The following is a 23,084-nucleotide window of genomic DNA, read 5'->3' as shown; positions in this document are numbered from 1 at the left end:
TGAGAAGTAGAGTTACAGACAGTGAGAGGGAGAGACAGAGAGAGAGGTCTTCCATCTGCTGGTTCACTCCCCAAATGGCTGCAATGGCCAGAGCTGGGCAGGTCCGAAGCCAGGAGCTTCTTCCAGGTCTCCCAAGCGGGTGCAGGGGCCCAAGCACTTGGGCCATCTTCCACTGCTTTCCCAGGCCAGAGCAGAGAGCTGGATCAAAAGTGGAGCAACCAGGACTCGAATATGGGATGCTAGCTTAGCAGCCAGAGGATTAACCTACTGTGCCATAGTGCCACCCCTTCAACAACATTTTTTTAAACTCTTTTTTGCCTGATATTAATCTAGACACTGTCTCTTATGTTTGCCCTTTGCATGTGTAAGTTTCTTCATCCTTTCATTCTTTTAACCTATTTATATCTTCATATCTATAGTGTGCCATTGTAGATGGCATTTCCTTAGAGTCTATTATTTTATCGCATCTTGCAGCTCCTATTGATTGGAATCTTTGTTCATTTACATTTATTTTAATTTAATTAAAGATATGATTGGATTTACAGATGACCTTTTTCTACTCATTTATTTGTCCTTCTGTTCACCCCTTACTACCTTTTTTCTGGATACAGAATTATTGGTTGACAGTTTTATTTTGTATAACATTCTTCTGTTCCAGTGTCATCTGACTTACCTGCAGTGTGTGACCACTGATGCCTATATTCAGTCATCTTCATTGTTATTATTCTTTTACTTTTAAGGTTAGCTTCCTTGGGGTTACTACTGGGCAACATATTAGGGGCCATCCAGTGATTGTTTGGATGTTGTGCATAAATGCCTTGTGCCAATGAGGGTTCTACTCCCTGCCGGGACTATCTATGTGTGTACAGGGGGACACATTTAAGATTCAGGCAGGTTAGAAATCAGCCCTAGCTATCACATTCTGCCTGTGCAACACCTCACATTTAACAAGGGACTAGTGGATAACTGAGGACACTTCCTAGTTTCTCCTGAGTGTCTGAGTGTGTATACAGACTTGTAGAGCCCCCAGGAATATATGGGACCTTATGGAAATCCAGTATAGCTATTTTATTCCCTAGATTCCCTTTTAAAATTTTTTTCTCTCACTTGGTTCAACCAATACTGCAACTTCTGGCAGCTGATATTGGTCTTTCCCAACTGATTGCCACCAAGTATGCCATAGAGTTTTTGACAATGCCTCTAAGAATTTTCCTCCTAGATCTCAAAATCAAGCTGTCCTTATCACAATTAGTCCCTATGGCTTCTTTAACATGGAGCTATGGGTAATATGGCAGTGGCCCAATATTAAATTGCCACAGAGCCAACTCCCATTACTGAAGTTCAATAGCTCTTCTCAAATAAGCACTTCTCATTTTTAAAGAATTTTCCCTGATCAATTTCTAGAAATCTGAAATGGTTTTAATATTCCTGCTATATTTATTGTTGCTTTTGGAGCAAGAATTTGCAAAGATCTCCACTCTGCCATTCTGTAAGTCCTTCTCCATTACCAGTGTAACTTGCCTAGTAGTCATTTAACTTCCTCTAGTCATGTCTCTGTTCAAGGCCCTCCAAAGCAAGTTATCCAAAGGCCTCCATTAGCTGGTTCCTTCCTAACTCTCCAACTATGTGCTCAGAACATTTTCTACACACACTCTGTAAACCACCCATAAGAATTACTGCATGAATGAATTCTATCTCAATAACTCTACTTATAAAATACTTAAGGATTCTTCAAATTGACCTGCTTCATCTTATCTTACATTTTCTTCAGCCCACAATACTTTTTTCTTTACCTTAATCTTCTATTGCCATATCAGATTTTACCTTCTCAAAAGTTCCCTATTCTGTGCTCCCATAGCATCCTTTGTATACCCCTCCCCCTTTGTGGCACTGTATTATAATTGCTTGTTTACATTTCTTTCCCCCTATTGGAATGTAAGTAAGTTACTTCATTCATTATATTTAGTGAACCCTTATTTTGTGCCAGGCCCTGTTCTAAGAGATAGGGAGATAGCAGTGAATGATGCAAATAAAGATCCCTGGTTTTATAGAGCTTATATCTAAATAGTGCTTTTCAAGTTCTCTGTGGTGCTATACCAAGTTTTAAAACTTCAAGTTCATTTCAAGTTCATGCTTTCATAAACCAATTAAAAATGTTGCAAGCCTCTCAAATTGCTGTAGACATTTCTAAATACTCCCTTCATAATAAAACATGTGCGGATTGACACCATGACCATTACTTTGAGTAGTACTGCTGTAGATACTGAAACAAACAATAAGCATAATAAATAAGGAGCTGGATTGGAAGTGGAGCAGCTGGGACCCAAACTGACACTCATATGGGATACTGGCACTGCAAGAGGCAGCTTAAACTGCTAAGCCACAATGCCAACCCCTAGGGAGATGATTAACAATTATGGGTTTAATTAATATGGTTAGCAATTCCTCTTGAGAAAGTACATTTGGCAAAGGCTTGAATGAGGTGAAGGTTAATCTGGGGGAGGAGTATTCCAGACAGCTAGGGATCATCCTTATAGAAAACCAGTGTGCGTGAAGCACAGTGAGCATGGGTGATTATGAGATGAAGAGGTCACCATGGAGCTCATTTTAATTGTGGTACAATATGCCATTGTATGATCACACTGCAATTCATCTACTGTCTCTTTGAAATTTATGTTGTTAAATATTTTACTGTGCTGCACTTTCTTCATATATGAGAACTGCCTTCAATGTAAATCTTGTGGGGTATGATTCCCTCTTTTATTTATTAAATAATTTTTTAATTTATAAAAGAAAACAAATTTCATGTATTTCATATAAATAGTTTTAAGACCATAATGATACTTCCCACCCTCCCTCCTTTTCTTATTTTTTTTTAGTTTTTACAGTGGCATACTTTCAGTTTTCTTTATAATGACAAGCTTAGCCCTCCACCAAACAAAGAATTGAACAAGTAATAAGTAAAAAAAAAAAAAAAAAACACTGTTTCTCAAGAGTATAGACAAGGGTTATAAACAATAATTGATATTCTGTTGTCTTTGCAATCCTAGGGTTGAACCAAAACAAAGCTGGGAGCCAAAAACTCCATCCGGTTCTCCCACATGGGTGTAAGGGGCCCAAGTGCTTGGGCCATCCTCTGCTGCCTTCCCAGGTGCATTAGCAGGAATCTTGATCAGAAGCAGAGCAGCCAGGACTCAAAAAGGCACTGGAATATGGAATGCAGTCACCCCAAACAGTAGCTTAACTTGCTGTACTCCAATGCCGCCCCTACCTCATTAATTTGTAAGCACTTAAGGATTGTGTGTTGCAGCTAAAGCATATAAGTACTGCTTTAGCCATATCCTACAAAGATTTTTTTCTGTCATCTTTTAAAGGTAATTTGATACTAATAAAAGACTATCTGACTTCTCTATATAAGCTACAAAGCATACTAATATTAAAAAAACCTGTAGATTAAACTCTCAATTCAAAAAAGTGTATGATGTCAGCTATTTGAACTTTCTTGGTGCAAAGTTTATGGCTTAGGCTTTTGGCCAATATATTAGTTTATCTTGAACATTAAGCAGAAAAATTGTTCTGTAATTGTTGGGTGCACTGACCTATTTATATCTATCTATCAGGTAAGCATATTAATTAAGTTTTTAAAATATGTATTAATACTGAGCATGTTTCTTCATACCTCCAATTACAGAGATATTTATGTTGTAATTATTCTCTATGGTGCTGGGTTTGTTAATTTTTCCTTATAGTTTGCCAGTTATTTATTTATTATGTACATCAAATTAAAAAAGAATACATTCTTCTAAATTGGAAACCCTTTTACGTGATTCTCTTTATCTCTGGCAATGCTTTTACCTTAGAATCTATTTTATTTCACATTAAAATGTAGCCACTCAAATTTCTTTTGGTTAGTGTTTGGTAAGTATTTTCCCTCTTTTACATTTAATCGTTCTTTGCTTTATCTATTAATTTCACTTGTATATTTTTTAAGATTTATTTATTCGAGGACAGAGAGAGAGAGAGGGAGAGAGAGATTCCATTTGCTGGTTCACTCCCCAGATGGCCACAAATGCTGGAGCTGCACTGATCCAAAGCAGGAGCCAGGAGCCAGGAGCAAGGAACTTCTTCCTGGTCTCCCATGTGGGTGCAGGGAACCAAGGACTTGGACCATTCTCCACTGCTTTCCCAGGCCAAAGCAGATAGCTGAATGGAAAATGGAGCAGCCAGGACTTGAACCGGTGCCCATATGGGATGCCGGCACTGCAGGTGGCAGCTTTATCCACTATGGCACAGTGCCAGCCCCAGTATATTTTCAAAAATTTATTTATTTGAGAGGCAGAGAAAGACACACACGCACACACACACACACAAACACATACACATACAGCTTCTATCTACTGCTCACTCTCCAAATTCCCATGATGGCCAAGGCTAGATCAGGGCCAAATCTGGGAGGTGGAAATGTAATCCACATCTCCCACATGAGTGGTAGAAACCAACTACTTGAGCCATCACCACAGCCTCCCAGAGTCTGCATTAGCAGGTAGCAGAAAATAGGAGCTGGAGTCAGGACTCAAACCCAGGTACTGTGGTGTGGGATGCAAGTATCTTAACTGCTGGGCTAAACAACCCACCCCAGATTTTTTTTAAATAAGTTTATGTGCAATAAGCCAGATATTGTGCTGCTTGATTTTTACCTGAGTTGAAAACATGCTCAGATAAAAATCTAAACATGTATATTTATAGCAGCTTTGTTCATAATTGTCAAAAACTTGGAATAAAACGAGATGCCCTTCAGTAGGTGAATGGATAAGCTATGGTACATCCAGACAATGGGATATTACTCAGCACTAAAAATAAGTGAGCTACCAAGCCATGAAAAGACATGGAGGAATATTAAATGTATATTTCTAAATTAAGGAAGCTAATCTAAAGACTATATAATGTATGATTCTAATTATATGACATTTTGGAAAAAAGCAACATCATGAAGACAATAGAGATCCCTGATTTCCAGATATTAGAGGATAGGGAAGGATGGATAGGTGGAGCACAGATGATTTTTGGAGCAGTGAAACTGCTGCATATGACACTAGAATCAAGGCTACAAAACATCATATATTTGTCAAAAACCACAAAATGTATAACACCAAGAGTGAGCCCTAATAAAAACTATGGACTTTGAGTGATAATGATGTACCAACTCAGATACAATAATTTTTTAGTGTACAATTTATTTTATTTTTCAACTCTTATTTAATAAATATATATTTCCAAAGTACAACTTTTGGATTATAGCGGCTTCCCCCCAACCCCATAACCTCCCTCCCACCCACAACCATCCCATCTCCTACTCCCTCTCCCATCCCATTCTTCATCAAGATTCATTTTCAATTATCTTTATATACAGAAGATCAACTTAGTGTATACTAAGTAAAGATTTCAACAGACTGCACCCACACAGACACACAAAGTATAGAGTACTGTTTGAGTAGTAGTTTTACCATTAATCCGCATAGTACAATACATTAAGGACAAAGATCCTACACGAGGAGTAAGTGCACAGTGACTCCTGTTGTTGATCTAACAACTGACACTCTTATTTATGACGTCAGTAATCACCCGAGGCTCTTGTCATGAGCTGCCAAGGCTATGGAAGCCTCTTGAGTTCACCAACTCTGATCTTATTTAGACAAGACCATATTCAAAGATACAATAATTTTAGCAAATGTACCTCTCTGAATGTTGATGGGGGAAGAGGTTGTGATTGTCTGGGGTATGCGGTGAATTTGCACTTTCTTCTCAATATAACTATGACACTAAACCAGCTGCAAAATACTGTCTATTAAAGAAAAAGCAAGGGAATCCTGAGAAACTGTCACAGCCAAGAGAAGCCTAAGGGACATGATGTCCAAACAGAATGTGATATCCTGAATGTGATCCTGAAACAGAAAAAAGGGCATTAGGAAAAATTTAAAGGCATCTGGCTTTCTAAATTGGTTCATTTAATTGTGAAAAAATGCACCATGTTAATATAAAATGTTAATAATAGAAGAAATCTTGTGTAGGATATATTACTCTTTGTACTATCTCCCAATTTTTTTTGGTTTTTTTTTTTTTTTTTTTGGACAGGCAGAGTGGACAGTGAGAGAGACAGACAGAGAGAAAGGTCTTCCTTTGCCCTTGGTTCACCCTCCAATGGCCGCCATGGCCGGCGCACCACGCTGATCCGATGGCAGGAGCCAGGTACTTATCCTGGTCTCCCATGGGGTGCAGGGCCCAAGTACTTGGGCCATCCTCCGCTGCCTTCCCGGGCCACTGCAGAGAGCTGGCCTGGAAGAAGGGCAACCGGGACAGAATCCGGCGCCCCCACCGGGACTAGAACCCGGTGTGCCGGTGCCGCAGGTGGAGGATTAGCCTAGTGAGCCGCGGCACCGGCCCCCAATTTTTCTTTAAGTCTGAAAACTGTTCTCAAATTTAAAAATTTAAAACAAAAATGTTTGTGTACAAAATCCCAAACAATCTATTAAAGAGCCACTAGAAGTAGTGAGTGAGTTTATCAAAGTCACAGGATACAAGGACAACTTACAAAAATTAGTTGTATTTCTACATATTACCAATGAAAAATTGGAAGTAGAAAAAATTTTAATAGTCACATTTAAATTAGTATTATAAACATGAAATAATTGAGGATGAATTTAACAAAATATTGGCAATACCTATACACTGAGAACTATAAGGCATCCCTGAGAGAAACTCAAAATGGTCTAAGTAAATGGAAAGATGTACCATATTCATGGCTCAGAAGTCTCAATATTGATTCTTTTTTAAATTTTTTAAAGATTTTGTTTATTTATTTGAGAGGTAGAGTTACGGTCAGAGAGAGGGAGAAACAGAAAGGTCTTTCATCCACTCCTCAAATGTCCACAATGGCCGAGCTACACTGATCCAAAGCCAGGAGCCAGGAGCTTCTTCCAGGTCTTCCATGCCCGTGCAGGGGCCCAAGGACTTGGGCCATCTTCTGTTGATTTCCCAGGCCTTAGCAAAGAACGAGATTGGAAGAGGTGGAGCTGGGACACAAACTGGCACCCATATGGGATGCCAGTGGCACAAGCTGAGGCTTAGCCAACTGTGCCATAGCACCAGCCCCTGAATATTGATTCTTAAGATGTGGATTCTCCCAGACTGATTTATAGATTTAATGCAACCCCAATTAAAGTCCTAGCAGCCTTTTTAATAGAAATTAACAAGTTGATTCTAAAATTTATGCAGAAAACCAAAGGATCTAGAATAGCCAAAACAATAAGGACAAAGTTGAAGGTATTTAAGCCTTGAAACTATTTTGTTAATTCTTGTATAAGGGGTGAGGTAAGGGTCCAATTTCATTCTTCTGCTTGTGAATAGGTAGTTTTCCCAGCACCATTAGTTGAATAGACTGTCCTTTCCCTGTTGTGTGTTCTTACCACCTCTGTCAAAAATTGGTTGACCATAGATATATGGGTTTATTTCTGGGCTTTTTGTCCAATTCCATTGGTTAATGCATCTGTTCGTATGCCAGAACTATGCTATTTTGATTACAACATATTTTGAAATTAGGTAGTGTTTTGAAATCAGATCTTGCTGTGTTCTTTATGCTCAATTATTTTTACTATTTGGAGTCTTTGTGGTTCCACACAAATTTTTAGGTTTTTTTCCTATTTCTGTGAAGATCAACATTGGAATTTTGCTAGGAATTATGTAGTCATTCAAAGCAAAAAATAACTGAAGGGCTTATGCTGTCTGGTTTTGGGACACTCTGTAAAGCTACAGTAATCAAGATAATGTGTAAAGATAAACACATACGTCAGTGGAACAGAATACATAGTCCAAAATTATCCATAACTATTGGGTAAGTTGATTTTCATTAAAAGTTTCAAACTAATTTAATGGAGAAAATATATATTTTTCAACAAATGGTGCTGATACAACTCGGTATCTGTATGGAAAGGAAGAAAAACCACGAGTCTCACCAGTTACCTCATACTGTACACAAAATGGATTATAGACAAAAATATAAAAGCTTAAAATATAAGTATGCTGGAAACATGTGTTTTTCTTGCTTAATGGCTCTGACTAGAATGTCCAGTACTACGTTAAATATAAGTGGTGAAAGTGGGCATTCTTGTATTTTCCCTGATCTTAGAGGAAAACTTTTCAGCTTTTCACCATCAAGTACAATGTTAGCTATGAACTTATCATAAATATATTCTTTATTGTGTTGGTGCACATTCTTTCCATATCTAATTTGTTGGGAGTTTTTTTTCTTTTTTATCATGAAAGGATGTTGAATTTTGTCAATTGCCTTTTTTTTCACCTATTGACATGATACAGTTTTATCTTTTATTCTGTTAATGTGGTGGGTATATCTTGTTCATTGATTTGTATATATTATATGATCCTTGCATTACAATGATAAGTCTCACTTGTTCATGCAGTGTGACCCCTTTTATATGCTGTTGAATTTTGTTTCCTAGTATTTTTGAGAGGTTTTACATCTACATTCATTGGGGACTTTGGCATATAACTTTCTTTTCTCGTGGTGTCTTGTCTTACTTTGATTCCAGGGCAATGCTGGCTTTTATAAAATGTGTTTGGAAGTTTGCTTTGCAATTTTTGGAAAAACTTGAGAACTATTGGTATAAGTTCTTCTTTAAACATTTGGTAAATTCAACAGAGAAGATATCAGATCCCAGACTTTTCTTTGATGGGAGAGTTTTTGTTTCTGATGCAGCTTCCTTACTTGTATTTTATCTGTTCATATTTTTGTGTCTTTCATGATTTATTCTTTGTTGGTTGTATGTGTGTAGGAACATGTTAATTTCTTCTAGATTATCCAATTTGTTGGTGTAAAATGATTAAATGTAGTATGCATTTATATGCACACCACATTTTCACATTTTCTTTATCCATTCATATGATGATGGACATATTGGTTGGTTCCATATTTTGTCAACAGTGCTGCTATAAACATGATGGTGCAGGTATCTCTTTGATACAAAGTGTTCATGTCTTTTGAGTATATACCTAGTAGTGGGATTGCAGGGTTAAATGGCAAGTAATTTACATTCCCACCAACGGTGTATAAGTATTCACCTTTCTGCATGTCCTTGCCAGAATTCGTTCCTCTCTGTCTTTTGGATTTTAGCCATTCTGACAGGGACAAGTTTATAAAAGTTGCGGTTCTTTGTGGATGTTTAGGAGAGACTTTTCCTTTCTTTGTAGTAACCATAAAGAGATTGAAGTTGATCTCTGTGTTATTTGCTGTTACTAGAATTTCTAACTAGCCACTGCTTAGGCACTTCTGATTATCCTGCAACCTGTGATTGTTGGATCTTGATTTGATTTAATTTAATTCACTCAAAAACATATTGAGTCCTTAGTATATATTTCACTCTGTAAGAGTTACAAAGAAATTTTTTCTTTAAACTCATGGATTTTATAGTCTAGCTGCAGAATCAAACCCTACACACTTCAATTAGGAAGAAAATTCAAATCAAGACAATACTAACATCTTTGGTTCAATAATATGGGTTATTGACCATCAGGTTGTAGAAAAACTATGTAGGCCAGATGAGATTATTTGAATGAACAGGATTTTAAATGGTCTTTGAAAAATCACAGAGAGTATAGAGATTGGCATGACATTCCAAGGTCAAATATTATGATCAATACTGTGATCAGTACCATTGACACCTTCTGACTAGAACAGTCTATCTCCTTTAATTATATATACCTATTCTTTCAGTATATGCCTCAATCCATACAGAAGGGAAGTCTGGCATGTAAGTCCTGGCCCATTCACAGGGAAATCATGAACCATTCAATTTAACTAACAGTGGCCATCTCTTATTTGGTTGTCAGGATCTCCTGTTGTACATCTGCATTATCCTTCATATTGAAGACTAATTGTAACCTTCTATTTCTCCTGACTCTAGACTTATTTTTTCCATATTAATGGTCCTCCTTGGACTATCTCTAATGGGTTCTTTCCTGGTTTTGGCAGTGCTCACAGCTTTCCTGCCTGGACATTGGTATTAATTCTCCCTGGATTGTAATACCTGCCTCTCAGGAAACCTATCCTTGAAACCATTATTGTGGTAGCACTATGGTGCCTTTGGAAGAGATAATGGTACCCCAGTAAATATTATATCTGGAAGTATGGCCCTGAGAAAAGAAACCTTCTCTCTTCATATTAAGAGTGCTATGTGGGGCCGGCGCCGCGGCTCACTAGCCTAATCCTCTGCCTTGCGGCACTGGCACACTGGGTTCTAGTCCCGGTCGGGGCACCGGAGTCTGTCCCGGTTGCCCCTCTTCCAGGCCAGCTCTCTGCTGTGGCCAGGGAGTGCAGTGGAGGATGGCCCAAGTGCTTGGGCCCTGCACCCCATGGGAGACCAGGATAAGTACCTGGCTCCTGCCATCGGATCAGCGCGGTGCACCGGCCGCAGCGCACCAACCGCGGCGGCCATTGGAGGGTGAACCAACGGCAAAGGAAGACCTTTCTCTCTGTCTCTCTCACTGTCCACTCTGCCTGTCAAAAAAAAAAAAAAAAAGAGTGCTATGTGATCAGTGGTCTAACAGAACCCAAGAGTATGATTGCCAACCTTGAAGTCATATTTTCTTTCTAGATATTCATCATAAACTCCCCAGTTAAATGGTCTCTGGAGTCCCAAAAGAGCCCAAGGCATTCAGGGCTCCATTCATTTATACCCTATCTTATCACACAATATCTATGCATCTGAGCAAGGTTCCTCTCCAACATAAATAGTGCAGGAGACCCTTACATGGTTGATGGAGCATCTAGACCATACTGTTACTACCAACTCTCAGCAGCCAAAGACCACCCCTAGAATACAGGTGGATGGTTCCCATTATGAGGCCAATTACTTTAGGGTCACAAGGCACCCTCTCCAGTGAGCATTAGTGTTAATAAATTTAATTAAGAGGTAACAGCAAATCAAAACCTGTGCTCAGAAAAACATAGCACGCATTCACAAAAACATTACTTGGTACCTGGAAATAGAATGTGTGGTTGAAATTAGTATGGGATTATGAGTTGGAGGAGCTACACTTACAATGCCACTAAGTCTTGATGGTCTAAGAACAAGCCTGAATTTTCTGCCTATATCACAATGCCACCTCAGTGTGCCTCAGTGATCCCTGGAAGAAGTCTCCTTAAGACATTTGGTAGCACTGCATTCCACAAGGTATTGTGTAGCATATGGAAACGTGAAGTCCCTGCACTAGTACAAAGGACACACCAGGAAGCTCAAAGAGCAGCGGCACTCCTCTTGACCATAGACCACCCTTGTATGACATCAGCTTTACCTCAACCTGTCCTGTCCTACCTTCCAGTACTGCAAGTCACCAAATGCTGCAGTTGTCCCTGCTTTCAGAAACTATTTTCTTTATTTTAAAATATTTATTTATTATTTATTTGAAAGAGAAATCTTTCATTGGTTGGCCCACTCATCAAATGGCCTCAACAGCTATGGCTTGGCCAGGCTCAAGCCAGGAGCCAGTATTTTTATCCAGGTCTCCCACATGGGTAGCAAAGGCCCAAGCACTTAGACCATTTTCTGTTGCATTCCCAGGATCACTAACAGGAAGCTGGATTGAAAGCAGAATAGCTGGGACTCTAACCAGTGCTCTGATATAGGATACATAGGTTCAGAAGCAGAAGATTAGTCCATTGAGCAACAATGCCAGGCCCAGATCCTAAATTCTTTAAGCTCTTATTTATCTCACAGAAAACTCTAAACACTAAATAAAGTATATGTAACAGTATTCATTCTCCTTTCATGTAAAAAATACGGAATTCTGCTCAGTTAATTATTATCCTCCATTTCTGGTTTTTATCTTCACTGTTGTTTTCTCCTATAATGTTTTTAGATACTTTGTCTTTTCTTTTTGGATTGAATTTTTGTCCCTTCTTACTATGGGACTACCTCTCTATTCTGATAGAATTTTAAATCCACTTAAGCTAAGCTGTTCATGTTCCGATACCTTAAATCTTGCCACCTCGATGCTACTGATGATCCATTTTGACCTTCTTCAGGATCTGTAAGTAACAAAGCCATTGATGGTGAAGCATATGTGGTGACTAGAAAAGAAGCTGATAACTGTCCACAGTTGGGCTGAATATAGCTTGCAGATGTGTTTTGGGCCCATAATATTTGGATTACCCCTACAAAGTTGAAGGTAGTCATTGTGATGTCTACCAAAAAAATACCTGTAAAATATCTGAGGTAAATGACCAATTGTGTAAATGTGATGTAAATGCCCAGCTGTGTTAATGCACACTTCCCATGGACTGCTCCCAACTACTGAATGAATATAGCCAGAATACTAATTACAGTCTATTCCTTGGAGAATCAGTTTCCTCTAACAGACACGTTTGCCTTGAGGACTGCCCAACAGCCTTGCTAAAACCTTCTTAGAACTTCAATGCAATCTAAGACCTTGCTTTCTTCCACTAAAGATCAAGCAACATGAGACCTGTCTGGCAATATCAGCTGGGGCTTGAGTGGTGACTATTAGTTTTGGACACATCAGTTTACTATTCTCTCCACAACTCATCATCTCTTATACTTGACTTATGTTACTTGCATAGCCCTTGTGGTCATTTAATTATGAGACCTTAAGGGAGGGAGGGAGGAAGGAAATATCACTCTATTCTTAAAATTGTATCTATGAACTATATTGAATCTGTTAAAATAAATAAATAAATTTTTCAGAGAGAGAGAGAAAGAGAGAAATCTTCCATCCATTGTTGCACACCTGAAATGGCAACAATATCCAGGGCTAGGCCAAGCTGAAACTGAGAGCCTGGAACTCCATCTGGGTCTCCCATGTAGGATGGCAGGGGCCCAACTACTCAGGTCATCTTCCTCTACCTTCCCAGGTGCATTAGCAGAGAGTTGGACTGAGGAGTGGAGTAACTGGGACTAAAACCGGTGCTTATATGGGATGCTGGCAATACAGGCAACAGCTTAACCTGCTGTACCACAACACCAGCCCCAGGACCATTTTTTTAAATTTATGTGATCCAATATATTATTTTGTTAGTCATTATACCAGGTACTAGTAGCAATGGAAAGTAGTGTAGACCTTGTTCTATTTGGAGTTTTTTCCTGCAATAAGGCAAGCAGATATTAGCCAAATAATCACATAAATAAATACAAATAAACACATGATTATAAGTTGTAATAAGTGCATTGAAGAAAAAGAAAAGAGATCTGTGAGAAATTAGCAAAGGTATTGATCATCTCTTATTTTCTATATCTATACTGATTTTCTTGGTACTCTCATCCAGTCCAGTTTTTATAAATTAGCTCATAAGGCCCTATATGATATGACCCACCCACCCCCAACTGTCTTACTTTATCTGCTATTATTCTGCTTCTCACTTACTGAGCTTCATCCATAATGGCTTCTTTGCTGTTCTTTGGCCACAACAGACACAATCACAGCTTTGAGCTTTCGCACCGGGTGTCCTCTCTGCCTAGCTTACTTTACCCCTGATATCATCATAACTTATTTCACCTTTGATCAAATATCTTCATTCTCATGTTTAAAGTAAAACTTCAGCAAACATTTTTATCCTATTGCCTTTTTCATAGCTTGTATTACCTTATAATACATGATATAATTTACTGATTGTTTTTTAATTATCTACCTTCTTCCACTGAAAAGTAAGCTTTATGAAAGCAGGACTTTAAAAAAAGATTTATTTATTATTTGGAAGGCAAAGTGACAGAGAGGGAGACACAGAAAGAGGGAGAAATATTCCATGTGTTGGTTCACTCCCCAAATGGTTACAAAAGCCAGGCTGAAGCCAGGAGCCAGAAACTCCATCTAGTTCTCCATGTGAGTGGCGGGAGCCCAAGAACTTGGATCATCTTCTGTACTTTCCCAGGTACTATAGCAGGGAGCAGGATCAGCAAAACAACAGCCAAGCCTAAAACAGTCACTGCTATATGGGATGCTGGCATTGCAAGCAACAGTTTAGTCCACTAAACCAGAGCAGCAGCCTTCAAAGCAAGATTTTTTTGTTTCCTTTATTCACTGATAAATTCCAAGTAATATGAGTGCCTGGCACAAATTGGTCCCCAAAATATTTATTAAACTGATTAATTGGTTAGTTAATAAGGGTTTCAAGGAAGGTTTTTTTCAATGATTTGGTATTTAATCTGAGACATGAAGAATAAGCAAGAATTAAGGGGAGGGCATGGTAGGCTGAGGGGACAGTATATATGACAGCCCTGAGATGGTGAGACTAAATAGATGGACATGATTATGTGAAGCTTGGAGTGTCATTGTAAACCATGACTCAACTCTTTTGCCTGTCCTCAAGGAGCTCATGGCAAATAGCAATAAAAATAAACATGTTGTAAGTGTACTAATAAGGGTATGCACAGAGACCTCCTAATTCTTCATTCGAGAGTTGAAGATATTTTATAGAGAGATGACACTTGATCTAGGTCTCAAGCAGGATACTGACATGATGAAAGTGTTTTTTTAACTTTTATTTAATAAATGTAAATTTCCAAATAAAGCTTTTGGATTACAATGGCTTTTTCCACCCATAACTTCCCTCTCACCCACAACCCTCCCCTCACCCGCTCCCTCTCCCATCCCATTCACATCAGGATTCATTTTCAATTATCTTTATATACAGAAGATCAATTTAGTATATATTAAGTAAAGATTTCAACAGTTTGCACCCACACAAAAACACAAAGTGTAAAGTACTGTTTCAGTACTAGTTATAGCATTAATTCACATTGCACAACACATTAAGGACAGAGATCCTACATGAGGAGTAAGTGCACAGTGACTCCTGTTGTTGACTTAACAAATTGACACTCTTGTTTATGCCATCAGTAATCACCCTAGGCTCTAGTCATGAGTTGCCAAGGATAGGGAAGCCTTTTGAGTTCACTAACTCTGATCTTATTTTGACAAGGTCATAGTCAAAGTAGAAGTTCTCTCCTCCCTTCAGAGAAAGGTGCCTCCTTCTTTGATGGCCAGTTCTTTCCACTGGGATCTCACTCACAGACATCTTTCATATAGGTCCTTTTTTTCCCAGAGTGTCTTGGCTTTCCATGCCTAAAATACTCTCATGGACTCTTCAACCAGATCTGAATGCCTTAAGGGCTGATTCTGAGGCCAGAGTGCTGTTTAGGACATCTGCCCTTTTACGAGTCTGCTGTGTATCTCGCTTCCCATGTTGGATTGTTCTCTCCTTTTTAATTCTATCAGCTAGTATTAGCAGACATTAGTCTTATTTATCTGATCCCTTTGACTCTGAGTCCTATCATTATGATCAATTGTGAACTGAAACTGATCACTGGGACTAGTGAGATGGCATTGGTACATGCCACCTTGATGGGATTGAATTGGAATCCCCTGGCATGTTTCTAACTCTACCATTTGGGGTAAGTCTGATTGAGCATGTCCCAAACTGTACATCTCCTCTCTCTCTTATTCCCACTCTTATATTTAACAGGGATCACTTTTCAGTTAAATTTCAACACCTAAGAATAATTGTGTGTTAATTACAGAGTTCTACCAATAGTATTAAGTAAAACAAAAAAATACTAAAATGGATAAAGTAATTTTTTTTGACAGGCAGAGTGGACAGTGAGAGAGAGAGACAGAGAGAAAGGTCTTCCTTTTGCCGTTGGTTCACCCTCCAATGGCTGCTGCGGCCGGCACGCTGCGGCCGGTGCACTGCTCTGATCCGATGGCAGGAGCCAGGTACTTATCCTGGTCTCCCATGGGGTGCAGGGCCCAAGCACTTGAGCCATCCTCCACTGCACTCCCCGGCCACAGCAGAGAGCTGGCCTGGAAGAGGGGCAACCGGGACAGAATCCGGCTCCTCGACCGGGACTAGAACCTGGTGTGCTGGCGCCGCAATGTGGAGGATTAGCCTAGTGAGCCACAGCGCCAGCAAAAGGGATAAAGTATTAAGTTGTTCATCAACAGTCAGGACAAGGGCTGATCAAGTCACTGTTTCTCATAGTGTCCATTTCACTTCAGCAGGTTTCCTTTTTTGGTGCTTGGTTAGTTGTCACCAATCAGGGAGAACACATGATATTTGTCCCTTTGGGACAGGCTTAATTCACTCAGCATGATGTGCTCCAGATTCCTCCATTTTGTTGCAAATGACCGGATTTCATTTTTTTTTACTGCTATATAGTATTCTATAGAGCACATATCCCATAATTTCTTTATCCAGTCTTCTGTTGATGGGCATTTGGGTTGATTCCATATCTTAGCTATTGTGAATTGAGCTGCAATAAACATTAAGGTGCAGACAGCTTGTTTGTTTGCCAATTTAATTTCCTTTGGGTAAATTCCAAGGAGTGGGATGGCTGGGTTTTATGGTAGGGTTATATTCAGGTTTCTGAGGAATCTCCAGACTGACTTCCATAGTGGCTTTACTAGTTTACATTGCCACCAACAGCAGGTTAGTGTCCCTTTTTCCTCACATCCTCACCAGCATCTATTGTTGGTGGATTTCTGTATGTGAGCCATTCTAACTGGGGTGAGGTGAAACCTCATTGTGGTTTTGATTTGCATTTCCCTGATTGCTAGTGATCCTGAACATTTTTTCATGTGTCTGTTGGCCATTTGGATTTCCTCTTTTGAAAAATGTTTATTAAGGTCCCTGGTTGTTTGTTTTGTTTGTTCTGGTTATTAATCCTTCATCAGTTGCATAGTTTGCAAATATTTTTCCCATTCTGTTGGTTGCCTCTTCACTTTGCTGACTGTTTCTTTTGCAGTTCAGAAACTTCTCTATTTGATGTAATCTCAATTGTTAATTTTGGCTTTGATTGCCTGTGCCTCCAAGGTCATTTCCAAGAAGTCTTTGCCTGTGCCTATATCTTGCAGGGTTTCTCTGACTTTCTCTAAAAATTTTATGGTGTCGGGTCATAGATTTGGATCTTTAATCCATGTTGAGTGGATTCTTGTATAAGGTGTAAGGTAGGGTGTCGCTCCCCCTCTTTGTGGAGGAGCAACACAGGACCCTGCGCTGTTCTTTTGTCTGCTCGGCCCTCCCCGGGTTTGCTGCTGGTTCTTCCCGGGTTGGCTACTATCCCTTCCACCTCCGTGGAAGGGCAGTTCCCCCTGTCCACATTCCCCACTTCCGCAGGGGAGCGGCACACCGCCGGCCGGCTCTTCTCGGGGGCTGCACAGGTGTTCCTTCAGCTAGATGTTCCCCATAGATGTTCCTGGTGCATGCCGTCTCTCTCCTCCTTTATAGTCCTCCTCCGCCAATCCCAACTCGGCTGCCCACACGCCGAGTACGCTGCTCTCCTCCAATCAGGAGCAAGTCCTACAGTTTATCAGTTGAACTGGAGGCAGCTGTGCGGAAGCTGTTTACTTCTCTCCCAACGCCACATTGTGGGAGAGCAGATGCATAGAATAAGTCTTAATTCCAGTAACTCAGTCTAGTCTGGCTTGCTCCCCACAGATCCCCCTTTCTTTTTATTTTTTAGCCTTGATACGCGCCTGTCTTCGGTGTCCCGCGGCACACACTCTGCTCTACTTGCTAGAGTTGCCACAGGCTCTTACAAGTCCTATCAGGCAAACCGAATCTGGGTCCTCTCTTCGCCATGTTGTGAGGAGGTTTTTAGGCGCTGATGCGTGCCTGTGTTCGGTGCCCTGCAGCACATGCTCTGCTCTGCCCGCAGGGGCTTACAAAACCTATCAGGCAAACCGAATCCAAGCCTCCTAATTGTTGCATTGTGGGGAAGCTTTACTGATGTTAATTCGTGCCTGTCTTCGGTGACCTGCGGCGCATAAGCTGCTAGCCGCCCAGGTGCTCATCGTGCTCATCGCCTCACTTAATCAGGCAGACCGAATCCAAGCTCTCACATTGCAGTGTTGTAGGGAGGCCTTTCTATTTCTCTATTTCTCTATCTCCGGGCATTCCTATTTCTCCCATTTTACTTCTATCTTCCAGCATTCCTATTTCTCTCACTTTGCTTCTAAACTTCTATTTCTCTTATCCCTGCAGCTTCCCGCTCTCATTCCATTTCTAAACTTCTGTTTCTCTTATCCCCGCGGCTTCCCGGCTGCGCCCGCCCCGAGGCTGCTTCTCGGCAGCTTTCCGGCGCCTCGCCCTGCTGGCAGCTTCACGGCTCCGCGCGGCTTCGCGGCTCTTCGCGGCTCGGCTTCGCGCGCTCCGCGGTCTCCACGCCCTTCGCGTCTGCACCACGGCCTCGCTCCAGCCCCGTTCCCTATCTACTTGTGCCCCGCACGCTCTCTCTGCATGCGGCGGCTTCCGCGAGTAACACAGCGTAGCTTACGTGTCCGCCACTAGCATTCAATCTAAGTTCCCCGGGCTAGCCTGGCGAATTCAACCCAGCGTACGTCTCCGCCCCACGGTTTGGCTTCCCGTCCTTTGCTCCCCGGGCTAATCAGACGGATCCCAACCAGGCTCACGTTTCAGCTTCCGGTTTCAACTTTTCGCCCCCTATTCCCGGGCTAACTTGAGAATCCCAAAGTGGCTTTCGTTTCAGCCTCGGCCTGCCCCCCGCGGCTTCAATTTCCCTAACACTTTTCTCTACCCGGTATGTTTCCCTAAGTTTTCTTCCAACAATATTCCTCCCTCATTTCTCCTGGCCTCTCCCCACAGTCCGCATCCGAGTCTGTTTGTTCTAGCTTTCACTTTCGCTTTCGACCTTAGAGATTTCTCCCAGCTTCTCCCCCCGTAGTCCGTATCTGAGTCTATGCCTAGGCTTTCAATAGCTTCTTCCGGCACCCTTTTCGTCCGGCTTTTCCCTAGGCTGTTTGCTAGTCTCTCTCTCCGGTAATTTCCCAGTTCTTCCCGTTTCTTCCCTCCTAAGTTTGCTATCCGTCCTAGGTTTCCTCTCCGAGCTAGGTTTCCTATCCGTCTTAGGTTTCCTATCCGAGTCACGGCACCATTATGTCGCTCCCCCTCTTTGTGGAGGAGCAACACAGGACCCTGCGCTGTTCTTTTGTCTGCTCGGCCCTCCCCAGGTTTGCTGCTGGTTCTTCCCGGGTTGGCTACTATCCCTTCCACCTCCGTGGAAGGGCAGTTCCCCCTGTCCACATTCCCCACTTCCGCAGGGGAGCGGCACACCGCCGGCCGGCTCTTCTCGGGGGCTGCACAGGTGTTCCTTCAGCTAGATGTTCCCCATAGATGTTCCTGGTGCATGCCGTCTCTCTCCTCCTTTATAGTCCTCCTCCGCCAATCCCAACTCGGCTGCCCACACGCCGAGTACGCTGCTCTCCTCCAATCAGGAGCAAGTCCTACAGTTTATCAGTTGAACTGGAGGCAGCTGTGCGGAAGCTGTTTACTTCTCTCCCAACGCCACATTGTGGGAGAGCAGATGCATAGAATAAGTCTTAATTCCAGTAACTCAGTCTAGTCCGGCTTGCTCCCCACAGTAGGGGTCTTGCTTCATGCTTCTGCACGTGGAAATCCAGTTTTCCCAGCATCATTTGTTGGATAGACTGTCGTTGCTCCAGGAATTGGTTTTAGATCCTTGATCAAATATAAGTTGGCTGTAGATGTTTGGATTGATTTCTGGTGTTTCTATTCTGTTCCATTGGTCTATCCATCTGTTTCTGTACCAGTGCCATGCTGTTTTGATTACAACTGCCCTGTAGTGATGCCTCTGGCTTTGTTTTTGTTGTACAAGATTGCTTTAGCTATTCGAGGTCTCCTGTGCCTCCATATTAATTTCAGTATCATTTTTTCCAGATCTGAGAAGAATGTCTTTGGTATTTTGATTGGTATCGCATTGAATCTATAAATTGCTTTTGGAGAATGGACATTTTGATGATATTGATTCTTTCAATCCATGAGCATGGAAGATTTTTCCATTTTTTGGCATCCTCTTCTATTTCTTTCTTTAAGATTTTGTAATTCTCATCGTAGAGCTCTTTTGACGTCCTTGGTTAAGTTTATTCCAAGGTATTTGATTGTTTTTGTAGCTATTGTGAATGGGATTGATCTTAGAAGTTCTTTCTCAGCCATGGCAGAAAGTGTTTTAAGAAGATTAATCTGGCAGTCATATGGAAAATGGATTGGAATATGGATGAACTGAAGGCAAGGAAACCGTCTAGTCTATGGCAATAATCCAGGTATGAGGTGATGAAAGCATCTATAGGAGTAGAAAGAGAAGGACAAATCTGAAAGACATTTGGAAAGAAAAAAATGACAGGAACTAAATGGTCTCTTGGCTTTAAGCCTTTCAGGAGGTAGTGCTTCTTCCTTAGTAATAACCATGAAAAGATTCAGATTGACCTATTATGTGATTGCTCACTGACTGGAATTTCTAGCTATGGCTATTCTCCAAAAGTTCCTGTTTCTATGATTGGTACTCGTTGAATCTTAATTTACATTAATATGACTTTAGACTTCAAAGGTTGGGATGCTCTCAGAACAATAATTTTGACCATGAAACAGCAAATTTTTCTAGCAAATGAGAAAAAAAGGAATGCCATGGGATCACACAGGAAGCTTTAAGAGGAGCTTATAGTTCCTTTTTTAAAAATGATAATATACAAAAAGTGTAAGAGAAGGACACAAAAGCAAGGATAAATATAACAGATGACATGTGCCTAAATGATTAATATTTGAAAAATCTCAAAATTACTTTAGGCTTATAGAAATGCATTTCTGTAAATACAACAGCAATATTTTAATTATGCTATAAGAAAGAAAAAAATGTGTCTTGGAATGGGTAAATCATAACTCAGATGAGGTGCTTTTAGTCTGGATTTATGTAAAAATATTATCAGTTCTAACAAGGAAGAAAAGAGAGTCTTCAATCTTCTTACTAGTGAGCTTACTCTCTCCTGAGTTACCTTCTGGAAAAGATTTTAAAGTAAGTGTATACTTAGAAAATTGTAAACTATTGATAAAGTCACTCAGTACAAACTTAATTTTTATTTCTGACAGGGTTTAGAGATATTTTGTGAAAATATGGAAGACATAGTATACATGTTAAGTGAAGAAATTAAATTTCAGCAAGATTTTTAACGAATCTTTGACACCCTTATGGAAAACATAGTATGGGTTAGATAACTTGCATAATTCTGTGTTAATTAAATTATCCTATTCAAAGTGCTCATAACAGAGTATAGGCAAAAGAAGAATTTTCTGATGACGTGCTATAAACTATATCTTTGATTCAACCTATTTAATATCTGTATCACTTACTTATGTGAAGATTTAGAGCAAACATCTTATTACTATGAAGCTAGAAGAAGTGTAATGTAATCCAAATATTATAAGCACTTAGGGGGTTCTACTAAATATTGGGAATTATGCTAGATATTACAATGCAAAAAAAAGAATAAGACATATATAGGTCTTTAAGACAAAATTGGGCATGTTCAGGATGGTATGGCCATAGACAAAATATAGGTCTTTCTATTGCAAAAAATATAGTATTATTGAGAAAAAAATATATCTATATATAAACAATTTCAACAAAGTAGGAAGAGATTTAAGCAGAATATTACAAGAAAACTGTTATTAATTTATTCTGGGAATGTAGGAAATACTTCTTAGATGAGATGATATCCAGATACAGTTCTAAGTACTTTAGTCCTCGCACTAAACTCAAAAGATAAATATTGTTACTGTCTTAATTTTACTAAGGAGGAAATTGAATCAAGATTTTAAGTAGCTTGCCCACACTCACACATGATCTGTGGAAAATGAATTTCAATTATCCAGGATGAGGGCAATCAAAAATATCACAATCAGAGAGGGCCAGAAAATTGAGACTTGAAAAATGGCCCTTATATGTGTTTGGAAGATTAAAATTAGTGGATTTTTAAAAAGAATTTGATTTGGTAATGTAGTGAGACAAAAGGAAGATTACAAGGAATAAAATAAAAGTGACTCATGAGAAAATGGAAGTAATGGTTATAGACCACTTAGTGTTAAGTTTTCAGAATTTCTTCATTGTTTACTTTTCCTTAATTGATATAATTAAATTATTTATTTTACATATTTAAGCCTGTAATGCTATTCCTGTAGTCACATAAAAATTTTATATTGTTACTAATTCTGTCTTGTTATTTTCCAGTTTTCTAGGATGTGGAACTGCAAGTTGTCCCACCTACAAAGCAAACTCCAGGCTTTGCTGAAGGGAGGAGTCATATGCCGAACCCTTCAACAACCCAACTTCAAAAGCTCATTTCTTTTAACGATCCATAGGTACCATACAGTTTCCAAACCTCTGAATTGTGCCTGGCAGCAGCATGAAGATCATTTTGGTAAGAGATATGTGGAGACAGATATACTTTTTCAATTGTGGTTAAAAGTTGCACGACTTAAAATTTATCATCTTAAATATTTAAGTGTACAGTTCAGTAAAGTATATTCACTTTGTTGTGTAATGGCATATCCTTTTTGTGAGATATGACTATTTTCTGTGCAGTTAAGAGGATATCTAGGCCGGCGCCGCTGCTCACTAGGCTAATCCTCTGCCTTGCGGCGCTGGCACACCGGGTTCTAGTCCCGGTCGAGGAGCCGGATTCTGTCCCGGTTGCCCCTCTTCCAGGCCAGCTCTCTGCTGTGGCCAGGGAGTGCAGTGGAGGATGGCCCAAGTGCTTGGGCCCTGCACCCCATGGGAGACCAGGATAAGTACCTGGCTCCTGCCATCGGATCAGCGCGGTGCGCCAGCTGCAGCACGCCAGCTGTGGCGGCCATTGGAGAGTGAATCAATGGCAGAAGGAAAACCTTTCTCTCTGTCTCTCTCTCTCACTGTCCATGCTGCCTGTCCAAAAAAAAAAAAAAAAAAAAAAAAAAAAAAAAAAAAAAAGACATCTAGCCATCTATTTCCAAAATACCTTGGTAGTTGTGAGAAAGACAAAAATAATACTGGAAAATAGTGAAATCCCACTCTAGCTAGGGGAAGGGAAATCTTCCCTGCTCCAGGTAAATCCTGTCTCTCTGCATGACCTAAGATAAAATAAAGCCTCAATATATAGGGAATAAGGTTTCAAAGTCATAGACTAGAACTGTTATAACCATAGAAGTTATCAGGTGG

At 40.2% G+C, this 23,084-nt stretch overlaps 1 protein-coding gene across 9 annotated transcripts in view; it reads left to right on the top strand.

The window, feature by feature from the left end:
- Positions 1-23,084, top strand: part of TMLHE (trimethyllysine hydroxylase, epsilon) — a 99,344-nt gene that overhangs the window by 5,630 nt on the left and 70,630 nt on the right. For 5 of the 9 annotated variants that reach the window (XM_008249465.5, XM_008249467.5, XM_008249466.5 and 2 more), the window contains exon 2: positions 22,119-22,308. In XM_008249465.5, coding sequence (XP_008247687.1) covers positions 22,119-22,308 — 190 coding nt within the window. Of the gene's footprint in view, positions 1-19,777; positions 20,161-22,118; positions 22,309-23,084 lie in introns of all 9 variants that reach the window. The other 4 variants (XM_070066880.2, XM_070066878.2, XM_089324588.1 and 1 more) reach the window with 1 other exon arrangement.

Source organism: Oryctolagus cuniculus, chromosome X (genome assembly GCF_051225735.1).
Source record: "Oryctolagus cuniculus isolate XC-2025 breed Fujian yellow rabbit chromosome X, ASM5122573v1, whole genome shotgun sequence".
NCBI classification, from domain to species: domain Eukaryota; kingdom Metazoa; phylum Chordata; class Mammalia; order Lagomorpha; family Leporidae; genus Oryctolagus; species Oryctolagus cuniculus.
The sequence above is the reverse complement of the archived record's forward strand: the minus strand, read 5'-3'. Positions and strand labels throughout refer to the sequence as shown.